The 14,826-nt window shown below is 30.6% G+C and overlaps 1 protein-coding gene across 1 annotated transcript in view; it reads right to left on the minus strand.

Moving 5' to 3' along the window:
* Positions 1-12,056, minus strand: part of LOC126748254 (angiotensin-converting enzyme) — a 159,689-nt gene extending 147,633 nt beyond the window's left edge. Inside the window, exon 1 of the mRNA XM_050457357.1 lies at positions 11,486-12,056. Within this exon, the coding sequence (XP_050313314.1) occupies positions 11,486-11,866 (381 nt within the window). The 5' untranslated portion in view covers positions 11,867-12,056. The remainder of the gene's footprint in view (positions 1-11,485) is intronic.
* Between the last annotated feature and the right edge of the window lie 2,770 nt (positions 12,057-14,826).

Consider the following 14,826-nt stretch of genomic DNA (forward strand, 5'->3'; position numbering starts at 1 on the left):
TATTATTCAATTCTTTTTGATCAATTGAAGTATATTAGAGCTTGTTTACATTTTCAAATATTGCCTGGAACTGAAAATATTTGAATTTCTTCAACCTCACTATTGAAACATCATTAATTTCCAGGCGGTTTAAATTATTCTGAATTTATTCAATTTTTCCCATATAGTTGGAATATTAAATTATTTATTCAAATAAAAGATGAATGGCAATGTTGGATGTTATCCAATCTTGTTTGAATGTTACTATATGAAACCCAACTATATGAAAAACAAATGAATAAATTAAGCCTAAAATAAATTAAGAGTAATTTCAACTAACTGGAAATCATAAATAGACTCCTCAAAAATGCAGTCGAATAAACTCAAACATTTTCAGTTTCAGGCAATAGTTAAAAATATAAAAAAGTTCAAATATTATATATTTCTATATTTTTATACTCAACTGATCAAAAGTAATAAAATAATTTCAACTACCTGGAAGAAATAAATAATGATGCTTCAATAGCAAGGTCGAGGAAATTCAAAGAATTTTCAATTCCTGACAATATTTAAAAAAAAAAACATCAAAAGGAATAGAAGAATATACTTTAACTGCCTGAAATAAATAATGAATACTTCCAGCTACATGGAAAAAATAAATAATGATGCGTCTATAGGAAAATTAATATAGGGGCCATTAAATATTATATGTTTTCAGTTCCACGCAATGCTATATATATTATGCATTTCTATAATTTAACTGCCTGGAAAAAAATAATAAAAGAATAATGGGACAAAAGGAATGAGTTCAATTACCTGGAATAAATAAAGAATAGTTTCAACTACTTAAAAACAAAATTATGAATGGCTAGTGAGTCCATAAATTTGTAGTTTTAGGCAATGGCACTGCATAGAAGAAATTACTCTTTTCCATGTAGTTGGAATGATTCATTATTTATTCCAGTTAGTTAAAGTATATTCTTCTATTTCTTTTGATAATTTTTTTAAAATATTGTCAGGAATTGAAAATTCTTTGAATTTCCTCGACATTGCTATTGAAGCATCATTATTTATTTCTTCCAGGTAGTTGAAATTATTCTTAATTTTTTCCCATATAGTTGGAATGTTAAATTATTTTCTATAATATATTTTTATACTTCAACTGATCAAAACGGATAGAATAAGTCACTTTAACTGCCTGGAATAAATAATGAATAATTCTGACTACATGGAAAAAAATAAATAATGATTCATCAATAGTGAAATTAATACAGGGGCCATAAAATATTATATATTTTCAATTCCAGGCAATGGAAATGTATACAATTTTTTAAAGCTTATATACATTGAAAAGAATAGTTTCAACGACATTAAAACAAAATTATGAATGACTAGTGAGTCCATTAAATCACATAAATTTTTGGTTTCAGCCAGTGGTTAGAAATATAAACAGGTTTTAATATATTTAGTTGGATAGAAGAAATTACTTTAATTGCCTGGACTAAATAATGAATAATTCCAGCTGCATGAAAAAAATTGATCAATAATGAAATGACATGTAATACTGGGATCATAGAATATTATACATTTTTGGCATTGGAATTTTAAACAAGTGTTTTAAAAGGGATAGAAGAAATTACTTTTACTGCCTTAATTAATTAAAAAATAATTTCAACTGCCTAGAATAAATAAAGAATATATTCAACCTAAACACAAAATTATGAATCACTAGTGAGACCATAAAATCTCATAAATTGTTACTTTCAGGCTTAATACATAAACCAAATTTATTCAACTGGATAAATGAAATTAATTTAACTGCCTCAAATAAATCAATAATGATGCATCTATCAATAACCACTGAAGAGCCAGACCTCTGAATCCATACCGCTCAAGCTTCCACAGCAATATTTCGTGACTAACATAGTCAAATGCTTTGGTCAAGTCACAAAACACTGCTGCAGCAATATCACCACTGTTCAAGCTCAAAAATAAGGACTCAAAGAATGAAAAGATTGCATCTGATGTTCCCTTGGTACTTTGAAACCCAAATTGCTCCGATCTTATAATTTGCTTTTCAGCTAAATATGACATAAGTCGCTTTTTAACCAATTTCTCGATGATTTTTGAGAGGGTGGAAAGCAATGCTATTGGTCCGTAAGAAGATGGTGATTCTGAAGCTCCCCCCTTAAACAAAGGCATGATTCTGGCTACTTTAAGATAATTGGGAAATTGGCCATTATTGAAAGAATGATTAATTGCAGATACAAGTACCTCCAGTGCCGAATCAGGTAAATTAAAAAATAACCGTACATTAAGTTCATCATAGCCAGACGTATTTTTCTTCTTTACCTCCTTTAGAGTAGACTTAAGCTCAACTAGATCAGTTGGCAAAAAGAAGAAAGAATCTGGTCCAGCCCTATACTCAAAAAACTGTTCCTAGTTGGAAAAACCCCGAAATTGACTTGCTATGTTACTACCTATGGGACAGTAAAAGTTATTCAGCCTATCAGGTTCAATATTTACCTTTACAATATTGCCCCGTTTACCTTTTAGTTCATTTACTATCTACCAAGCCTCCCCCTGAACATTATTTGAATTTCCTAAGCGACTTTTAAAGTATTTTTACTTTGCAGTCTTTATTGTTAGTCTGTATAGTGCTCTATATCTGTTAGAATAGTTAATAAAAGCAATGTTATTTATATAAAATTTCCGAATATAGTGCAGTGATCTAAGATTTCTAGCAGACACCTTAAGACCCTTGGTAATCCAATTTTTTTTTGTTTTCGTTTTTAAGGTTTTTATCGGAAAACATTTATTAAAATTTTCACAAATAATTGCGTGAAATGACTCTAAAGGGCTTGCAGTAGACAAAACACGCTGCCAATCCTCTGATCTACCCAGTTGCAAGAAGCTACTATAGTTTTTTTTGCTATAAATTCTGCCCCATCTTTTTCCCCTCATTTGACTCTTGTGACCTATGCAAAAATCACATGCAATAGCCTCATGGTCAGAGAGCCCTGAATTTATAACATTATAATTAAAATCATTTGCATTTATGTTGGTGCACACATAGTCATTTTGAGTGATAGAGTTAGAAGTTATTCTAGTTGGATTATTATTAGACCTTAAAAGGTAAGTCATTTGGTTTGTAAAATTATTAGACAGATTTGACCAGTCAATATTAAAATCTCCGCATAAAATTACTTTCGAAAAAACATTTAAACCAGACAATAACACTTCTAGTCTAAATAAAAAGTCACCTACAGCGGCAGCAGGAGCTCTATATAAACATATAACATACAGATCAATAGAGCTACTATATATAATTGACAATTCAAATACCCTGTCATCAGCTAAATAATCAAACTTACTTACTTTTACAAAACTAATTTCCTTAACCAATTCAGAATGCAAAAAAATTAATGACCCTCCATGCAACATATTTGAACGACAGTACTTATCAATAACAACATAATTCACTTAATTTACAAGTTCATCAGGTTTTATCCAGTGTTCACATAATAAAACAAAACCTGGATGTTTAAGCCCTTCCAAGAATATCAGAAGTTCATCCATTTTTTTTCTTATAGATTGGATATTAAGATATACCAAAGAATATCTAGTTAGGGGGTACTTTTGTTGAAAAGTAAGAAAATAATTATGTTTTCTATGTTATTTCTTTCAATTTTTTTATTTCTTGAAAATTTATATTATTTATAATAGGGGAAATTTCAATGTCTTTTCGAACATCTGTAGTTAAAAGCACACTATCATCATTCAATACATTTACAAAATCAGACACTTCCTGCAAGTTATTTGTTGTTTTTATGTGAATTATGGTTTTGTTTATTTTATGGCTTGAGGGTTCCTGATTTACTAAATTAGACAACAAACGAGAGACAATATAATTTTTTATTGTCTTTATTTAGATCATTTACAAAAATAATTAATTTGTTTTAGAAACGATCTTTATGTATTCATTAACAGGTGAAAAATTAATACCAAACATAATATGGTCTATGTAGTATTAAACTATGTACTAGAAACACACAATGACCTAAGTACATACGTGATAACGGTTTATCACACTTCAACCTGCGTGGCATTGGGTAATGCCGCCATCAATTTCAGCAAGAAATGTAAATTCGTTCAGATAAAAGGGTTTTACTTGTTTTATTGTCATTCGTTGTTGCAACACAATAACTAAAATAAAACATCGTTTGTTTTTTCGTAGAAAGCTTTTTGGTAACATATTGTTGTTTCAGATATTGGGCTATACAGGTTAGAGATAGATACTTATGTGGGCCGTTTAAATTATCAAATAAAAAAATGTATATGATTGAAAAGTAAGAAAAAATAAAATATAATTTTTTTACATCTATTTTTAAAAAAAAAGGTATACCACTAAAAATAAAACAAATATGAATATTCTTTTTATTTCAAGAAGACTTCTTATTCATAGACAAAGGTCTATTCAACACATAGTACCTAGTACCTAAAATATTACTAGAATATTATTTCTGTTTTACCAAGGAATATTCCAGCAACGTATTTATAGCGGATTCTGATTTTAAATTGTTGTTATTTCTTGGAATAACTATATATTTAATTTAAACATGAGAAACTCATTATTTGATGCAACCTAGATAGAAAAGAGACCTTTACCCGGTGGATGGACTTCACGATAGAGTAATGACAATAAGAGTCGTTTATGACTGTTAATTTTACGTGGGAATGGCCATGGGCTATAAGTGGTTGATTGTGGTGCTTTTCATTAACATTTATTAAATCAATTTAAGATATTATTATAATTGCATTTAGTGATATTAAATATTTACTTGTTTGGTTAAAGTTTTTAATTTAACATTAGAAATGGGCAGGAAATTATTTTTCCTATAGTCACCACTGAAAATTATCTTCTTTGTTAGTATGGAAAAAATTATATTAGATTAAATATCATTAGAGAAGTCGTTTAAGAAATATGACCATTTAAATTTTTGCTTTACGTCAAAAATCGGGATCGATCTGGATAACTTTGAAACTACGTAAGCTTTGCAGTAAACTTTATTTGAATAATAGTTATCTATTCTTACATTTTTATGATAATACTAAAGCTCTAAATTTAATATCTCTGAAGGTTTCTCAGATGCTACGGGAAATGTCCCCTTCAAAGAAGTAAATTCTCAAAAATCGTTTATATCTTCTACGGTAGTTGATCTACAGTCATCAGTATAAAAAGCAAAGTTGAACTCTAAGTGATAATCTGCAATATTCCATTGGAATTTATTTTATCGCACTGATCGTTTTTGAGATATGACTATTTATCTTTTGCTCTACGTCAAGAAACTCGTTTTGGATTGAGCGTAAACTTTTCTCTGATAACTCTAGACCTACGTAAGCTAAAGCTGTAAAATGCACTGTCTTTGATTGATAATCATCAGTTCTCAAATTTTAGTTAAAGTGTTAAAGCTTTAAATCCAGTATCTTTGAAGATATCTCTGGTGCTAAGGAAATAATTACTTTAAAAAAAGTGACGACTTAAAAATAGTTTATATCTATTATGCTAGTAAGTTTACAGTTACCAGCATAATAATCAAAGCTGAACTTAAAGTATATCATCTGCAATATTTCATGGTAATTAATTTTATTGCACTAATAATTTTTAAAATATGACCATTTAAAATTTGCTTCACATCAAGAGACACTTCTTGGATCAAGTGAAAATTTTCCTACGTAAGCTGGAGCTGTAAAATAAACTTCATTTAATTATTAATCATTCGTCCTCATATTTTGATAACGATACTAAAGCTCTAAATCCAGTACTTCTAAAGGTATCTCAAATGCTAAGAAAAATGCTCCCCTCAATGAAGTGATGTTTAACTAACAATCATTTAAATAACAATGCTTTTGAGATATGACCATTTAAAATTTGCTACACGCAAGAGACTTTCTGGATTGAGCGCCAACTTTTTGGATATTAACTTTTGATCTACGTAAACTAGAACTGTAAAATAAACTTAATTTGATTAATAATGATCTGTTTTCAAATTTTGATAAAGGTCTAAATCCAATATTTTTAAAGGTATCTTAGTTGCTAAGGAACATGTTACTATCAAAATAGTGACGACTGAAAAATCATTTACATCTTATAATGCTAGTTGAGCTATAGTCATCAGCACAATAACTAAAAGTTTGCAATATTCCATGGTAATTTGTTTTACTGCACTCATTGTTTTTGAGATATGACCATTTAAAATTTGCTCCACGTCAAGAGACACTTCCGTGGATTCCTTAGTTCAAGCGCAAACTTTGGGGCTAATTACATCTTTGAAGGTATCTCAGATGCTAAGAAAAGTGTTTCTTTTAAAGCAGTGATGTCTTAAGAATCGTTTTTATCTTTTATTCTAGTTGAGCTACAGTCATCAGCTGTAATGAAAATTAAACTAAAAATGATTATCTGCTATATTTCATGGTAATTAATTTTATTGTACTGTTCATTTTTGAGATATTGGATTTAACTTTTGCTCTACGTCAAGAAACTCATTCTGGATTGGCTAATAACTTTCGATCTGCGTAAGCTAGAGCTATAAAATTTACTTTATCTAATCTACAAATATTTACCCTAATATATTGACGAAACTACTTAAGCTTTAAATTTATGATCTTTGACGACGATACCTGAGATGTTAAACCAAATGCCTTCATCAATGAAGTGACATCATGAAATTTGCTTTATCTTCTCCAAGAGTATAACTTTAAATCATTATTTTTAAGTTTCAATTAATTAATTAGATAATGAGATAACGACTTAAAAATTTCCTAAATCTTCTATGCTAGTTGAGTTACAGTCATCAGCATAATAATCAAATTCGAACTTAAGGTGATTGTTTGCAATATTCCGGGGTATAAACTTTTATTGCACTGATCGTTTTTTAATTAAGCTATGACTATTTAAATTTTGCTTCACATCAAGCGGCCCTTCCTGGAAAAAGCACTTAATTATTGGCTTAATCTCCGTCAATTCATGAAATAAACTTCTATCTCTATCATCTCTAAAACCACCACTAAAGCTCTATATCCAAGATCATAGAAGATATCTGATAAGATCTTAATCAAAATGCAAGCCTTCTAAGAAGTTACGACACAAAAATTGCTTATATCTTTCTTGGAAGTTGATCCACAGTCATGAACACCATACCAAAGTTAAACTAGAAATTATATTCCATTAACTATATTCATTTCATTAACCATTTATGAGATCTGAACTCGACTATCTTTTGCTGGAAAGATCGTGAAGCTTTTGGTTGTTCTGGAAATATCTAATGTGAAACAACTATCGTCCTTCCACATGTTTAGGATATCCATATGTTAAGATCAGGGATAGTTGGACTTGATGATATACTTTACAGTATATAAAGGTTATATACAGTTTTTGTAAAATTGATTTAATTACGTAATTACCAACTTGGTCATTATAGCAGCGTTAGACTGCAGGAATGTAACTGTATCAAGGAATTGATAAAATTTCTGAAAAAAGATTTCTCTTAAAATATTACATTAAGTTGTTTCAATACTGTAAAAAATATATCTTAGATGCTAAGGAAAATGTTTCCTTCAAAGAAGTGACGACTTAGAAATCGTTTATATCTTCTATGCTAGTCATCAGCATACTAATGGAATCAAGTGATTATTCCGAGGTAATACATTTTATTGCGCATATCGTTTTTGAGAAATGACTAATAACTTTTGCTCCACGTCAAGAAATCCTTTCCTGGATTTTGCGCAAACTCATTGGCTAATAACTTTGGATCTACGTAAGCTAGAGCTGTAAAATAAACTTTATTTACTTTACAATTATCTACCCTAAAATATTGATCAAACTACTTAAACTTCAAAAAATCTCCATAAAAAAGTGACATTATGAAATTTGCTCATATCTTCTCTAAAAGTTGATTTACAATTTTCAATATAATATTTAAAGTAAAAATTGAAGTAATTTTCTTTAAGATTCCATTATAAATATTTTAATAGATTTAAGGATCAATGAGATGAGCATTTAAATTTTGCTTCACATCAAGAGGCCGTTCTGAACAAAGCACTAAATTATTGGTCAAAATGATCTCCATAAGTTATCGTCTCTATCTGCTCTAAATCCACCACCACTGCTGGAGCTTATCCATAATATCCAAGATCATGGAAGATATCTGATAAGATTAGAAATTATGACAGTTGCAAGAAGTTATGACACAAAGATTGCTTATATCTTCTTTGGAAGTTGATCTACAGTCATGAACACCACACCAGAATTAAACTTGAAATAATTTTCTATAAGATTATGATAAAACTGTGCTTATTTCATTAACCGTTTATGATATAGGACCTCAACTATCTTTTGCTGGAAAGATCTTAAAGCTTTTGGTTTGATCTAAGTAAGCTAGAGCTATGAAGTAAAGTTTTTTTAATCAACAATGGTATAAATAAGATATTCCTATGGATAAAATGTAATTATGGAAATTGAAATATCTAATGTGAACCATTACATGTTAAAGATATCCATATATAAAAATCAGGGATAGTTGGACTTATTATATACACAATTATTAAGTATATAAAGGTTATACAGTGTATCCGTAAAGTAGCGGGTAAATTCAATAAAAATGACATGGACCGTTTCTGAAAAAAAATGCCCGAACCTGTCCATTTTATTATTAGCTCTAGGGTTTTTCTACATGGAAATTAAATGTACAGGGTGACTCAAAAAAAGATATGACGTCATCAATATGTTTTTTAAATGGAACACCATTTTTTTAATGCATAATCAGAAATAACGCATTTTTTTACAAAGGATATGGTACAAATGAATAGTGGTTACATAAGCAATTTTGAACGAAAAATGATGATAAAATGTAAAATTAAAGAAATACCTATCTAAATTAAATGTTCGAATTGAGCACCGTTAACAACCTGACAATAACCAAGGCGATTTAAAAATTATTTTTTAAACGTTGTCAATGACATCTGGAGTAATATTTCTAATTTCCTGGCGTATTTGTTCTTTTTAATCTTCTTAACTCGCTGGTTTAGTGACATCCTCTTTACTTTGTAAGTATCCCTATAAAAAGTAATCGAGGGGAGTTAAATCTGGCGATCTGGGCGGCCATTCAATGAATCTCGTCTACCTTTCGAACGATTTGGAAAAACCATTCCTGCACAAAATTATTGGCCGAATTGATGTCATAAGCTAAATTCATGGAATAATCTTCTCTAAAACCACCACTGCAGTTTTCTATCCAAGATGATAGAAGATATCTGAGGAGATTTTTATCAAAATGTTCCCTTTGAAGAAGTTACGACACAAACATTGCTTATACCTTCTTTGGAAGTTAATTTACAGCCATGAATGCCAAACCAAAGTTAAGCTCGAAATTATTTCCCCCAACTATTTTCATTTCATTAACTGTTTATGTTATAAGACCATTTAAATTTTTCTTCACTTCACTTAACTTTTGCTGGGAGGATCGTGGAGCTTTTGGTTGATAACTTTTGATCTAAATAAGCTAGAACCATGAAGTATGCTTTGCTTAATTGGCAAAGGTCTGACCAAGATATTAATATATGTATATTCTAGCCAATTCAAGCTGTAATTATAGAAATGGAAATATCTAATGGAAAACATCTATCATCTTTCAACGTATTAAAGATAACGTAAGTTTCATTTACAGGGACAGTTCTATATAATTATATTATTTATTAATTCATTATGGCAGGATTGTGTTGTAGCAAAAATGCAGGCGATCCAGGGTTTGATAAAATTTGTAAATAAAGAATGTATTTTAAAATAGGACATTAAGTTAAAAGCAGTTGTCCATTTTTTTCTTAAGCAGACTTGCTCATTACAAAAACAAACTATAAGTTTGGTAAAAAGTCTCAAACTTGTATTAATATTGAAAACAAGTTACACGTGTTTCGCACCTAAATGCATCATCAGACCTAATCGACAGCTTCAGAAAATAACATTCTTAAAAAATTGCAACACGGATAGATGACGGATACTCTATCCGTTTCCAACCGATTTTCAATCTGAATGTAAGCTTGAGACTTTTGAGAAAACGTGCAGGTTTTTCAAAAGTCTATTTATTGTCATTTGCGCGGTTTTTTGAAATAAAGAATTTCTATACAGGGTGACTCAAGTAGAATCTATGGCTTCAATATTAATTTTTTTAAATAGAACACGTTTTACAATTCTATGATATATTCTGAATATTTTTGTATAAAAAACATATGCCTAAAGTCAATGAACTAACGAAATATTTAAAATTAAAAAATAAAAATTCATTCTAGATTTATTGCAACTAATGTTTAATTTATTGTCCGTTTGAGCCAATGTGTCCTTTGCAATGAAAATTTAGGTTATAGGGTGTCTCCAGTAGAAACTATGACGCCAACATTAATTTTTTTTGTGAGTGCCGTTTTGTGAGCACATTTTTAAGGCTAACAATTTCATTCAAAATATTATTTTTTCTGATAAGGCTACATTTACGTTAAATGAACACATTAACAGGCAAAATTTCAAATATTGGGCAACCAAAAATCTGCACTGGACCCAAGAATACCATACACAGCGCCCTCAAAAAATTAATGTGGAGGCACATATTGTAAAAAATCGAATCATTAAAGAAACATTAAACGGGGAACGCTACTTGAAGTTTCTACAGTTTGAACTTATTCCTGCTTTATTTGTTTTATTCCCTGATCCACAAGAGGCTGACATACCTAGTAACGAGATATAGTTTTTTCCTCACTTTACCATCGCCGTTTGACAATTTCTTGATGCAATTTTTTCCTAACAGATGGATTGGACAAAGAGGACCGATTGAGTGGCCACCACGCTCACCGGATATAACCCCATTAGATTTTTTCTTATGGGGCTATTTGAAGTCCAAAATTTATGTGAATAGACCAAATCATGTTGATGATTTAAAACTAAGAATTCGACAAGAAATTAGACTAATCGATCCGCAACTGATTGAAAAGGTTCAATTGGAAGTTATTTACTGACTTTAAAAATACATTGAAGTTAATGGACAACAAATTGAACATCAGTTGCAATGAATATTGTATATATTGTTATTTTTTAATGTTTTAATCATAAAATTGTAAATCGTCATAATATACAGGAAGTTCCATTAAAAAAAAAACAATGTTGACGCCCTAGTTTCAACTTGAGGTACCCTGTATAGAAACACTTAAATTTTAACTAAAATTGTTCCTTTCATCGTTAATGCACTGTATAAAGAAATCACAGCTTAAGCTGTAGCTGTAGGTAAGAAAACTCTTACTTTTTTCATATTTCAGGTGCTTAAATTCTTTTGATATAAAGACGTAGTTCCTTCAAATACATAAAATTAACTTGAACACTAAATAAAAATACAAATAAAGATCAAGACAATTTAAGGATAAAAGCTTAAATAAAAAAATTCACAAAAATTCAGAACACACTTACCGCTTCTAACTGCGTCACCTGGTTGACGTTAGTCTCAAAATTCCATTGAGCAGCAACGTTATTAGTACACTGTTGTGAGGCTTGAACTTCCAAAGCTTGCAGCAAACTTCTGATATCACCCCGGTACGCTTTACTCACCCCGTAGTCTTTTTTATAACTTCCCTCGGGATCAGGACGGGGGCTTTGAGGGGTAACTCCTTCTTGATTATTATAAGGAGAGTAGTTCGGATTAGGGATAAAACTGGGATTTTGAGGGTAAGTACCGGAGTTTGGTTCGTATGGCGGTAAGTCTAATTGGGCCTTTGACACTTTATTTGATAAAGTCAATATTAGAATCACCCACCATACTAGTGTTTTTCGAGAGTTACTTATATCGCACATTTTTTGAGACACTATAGTTTTTTTTTGTGAGAACACCAGAGTTATTACAATGTTTTAAGATAACTTAAGGTTTTATATTATAATGGCTGAGATCGGGTGCAAACTAAAAACATTCGTGTTCGATGGGTACCACATTATCCTCGCACGTGGGAAAACGATGGAGTAGTACCTTTGACATGAAAAAGTAGTAGTGGAAATGAACGATGTGCCGCGCGCTACGAAGCGTTTTTTTTTCGCGATTATGTGTATTATATGCGTTATTATTGCTAATTATTTACAATGTTTTGCTTTGTTAATGCAAGGACTCGGTTAAATAATATATTTGTCAGAGAAGGAGCCTTTAATTTTGACTTTGACCTAAATTGTTAAGGTTTTTCCAGCCACAAGACAAGAGTTCAATGGGGCCATAAAAACAAAACTAATTCCATTGTTTGTATACGTGATTTATTAAAATTAAACTATATAGCTTGGAAGCACTAATTTAAAATAAAATATGTGTGAAGGTCTTGCATGCATAGCTTTTTTTTTAATTCGGTTTTTCTCATAAGAAGAAGAGGAAAAAAGAAACAAAATTATTGTCATACCGAATTTGGAGCTAACGATCAGGTGAAAATTTGGAAGATGTATATTATACGTATATTTCTCACTTCTCACAAATATTATATTATACGAAAATTTGAACTTGAAAAGGAAACTGAATATCACAAAAACAAGATTGAGAGTATGCAGACAGAGATTGAAAACTAAAAAAATTGTATTAATACGCACATGTTTACATCAATTAAAACTCTTGAAGCGGAGAAGGATATCCTGTCTCTAAATAGAAACGCTAGCAGTAACTTAAAATATTTGATGACTACAAATCTTCAATCAAAATCTACAAACTGCTTAGCAAAAGCGCATTTCAACCCACGAGCAAAATCAAATGTACTAATTTATGGTGATTCTAGTGCTAGAGGTTTCTCTTCTCTTCTCTCAGGTATTCTGAGCTCGGCATACAACACCTGTGGTTTTGTGTTTAGTAATGTTACAGCCCAGACCTTATGTAATTATGCGTTTCCTCTAATTGTTAACTATACGAAGAATGATGTTGATTTTTCTTGTACATTGCCATCTTTTTCCCAAATGAAATCCTTGCTAATGGGCAGGATAACTAATGTAATTGTTTGTATTAAATGCGATTTATAAGTGCTCAAAAAGCAGATATTACAATACAATTCATTTTATGAATTCTTTCATCTGTAACCGTAACTTTTCTGTGAAAATAATTACTGATGTCAGACAAAATTTTAGGTACCATCACTCTGCCAAATCTATGTGCAAACTTTTATCTTTATATGTTAAAAATACTTTTCTGTCATCCAAATTAGAATCAGCGATACACCCTTGATCGAAGGTAGGTCTTCGGTTACGCCTCAACTAGACTAATCTATAGACACCCTTGCTATTGGATCTTCTTCTTTTTTAATAGAAACTCCATAATCAAGTTGCCCTGGCATTTCTTAATATTCAATCTGTGCGTTCAAAAGTTAGCGAATTAGAACTATTTTTAGAATCGGTTAACTTTCCTAGTGTGTTAATTCTTTTTGAACACTGGTTGAGGTCTGACGACCCTATTGATATCCCTGGTTATGTACTAATTTCCAAATTTTCACGCAAGCAATATACATATGGTGGTACTCTTATTATGTTAGAGAAAGCTTTTTTAACTAAGTTTATGTTTATTACTATTGACAGATTTGATCATCTATTGATTGAAAAGGTGTGCGAGTTTTCTATTGTATTTAGCAGTAAGTTAAATTTGCATATTTTAGGATTGTATCGATCTCCATCTGCTAATTTAGATTTGTTTTTAGAAAGGAGATCCTCTTAAGTGAACTTTCGGTTAATGCGATGTTGATTCTGACTGGCGATCTTAATGTAAATTTTCTAGACAAATCTAATCAATCGAATGCTTTTTAATCTGTTAAACTCATTTAATTTTAAGATGCACGTGGATCAGCCAACCCGGCATTTTCTTCCTCACTGATAGATTACTTCTGTACGAATTTTAACCAACACGAAAATCAGTGTACAACAATCAATGCCGGTTTGTCTGACCATGAGGCAATAGTGGGATTAGTAAAGCTTAATAGTGCAGCTAATGAGAATAAGTTTAGACGCGGTAGACTTTATACTAGAGCTAATTTCCACAAATTCTCTTTGTTTTGCAATATGTCAAGTTGGAATAATGTATTGACTACTGTTAACCCACTGCATAGCTTTTATCAAATAGTATTAAACAATTTTAACACTGCTTTTCCTGTTGTCAATATTAGAAAACGAAATAGAACACCTTGGTATACTGAGGGTTTACGAGTATCTGAGAAAAATATGCGCTCCCTTTTTTACATTAGAAAATACGCTATGAACAATGCAACATTTTTAAATTACTATAATAGATACCGCAAGATTTACAGAAACTCAATCAAAATGGCTAAGTGGACCTACTTTCAAAGGAGGATAAATAGTTCCTCCAATAGAGCAAAAGAGTCTTGGAAGATTTTAAATGAGCTAAGAGGCAAAAATAATGTCTTGGTTATTCCAAGTACCTTAGATTCCAATGTCCTCAATTCTTTCTACTGTGATATTGCTAGTAACCTTGCAGCCAATATCTCACAAAAAATAGATTCCAGGAGCTGTCTCAGCAATGTGGTAGTAGCCGAATCTTTCTTTTTTGCCCCCACAAGTGTGGAAGAGCTTATACAGTTCATGGTTAATATTAAGAATAAGAGTTCATCAGGTTGGGATGGGCTTTCTCTTAGAATATATGATCTGGACTATAATAGCTTAAATATTAGTCTTCGCCAATATCACAGGTAACAATTCAGTGATATTTCTTTAAATAATTGATGTACTATAAGGCAATCGATTTTAGAGTTCTACTTTTAAATGTAACAAGTGAAAAAGAGCTGCGCAAC

This window comes from Anthonomus grandis, chromosome 22 (assembly GCF_022605725.1).
Source record: "Anthonomus grandis grandis chromosome 22, icAntGran1.3, whole genome shotgun sequence".
Taxonomy (NCBI): domain Eukaryota; kingdom Metazoa; phylum Arthropoda; class Insecta; order Coleoptera; family Curculionidae; genus Anthonomus; species Anthonomus grandis.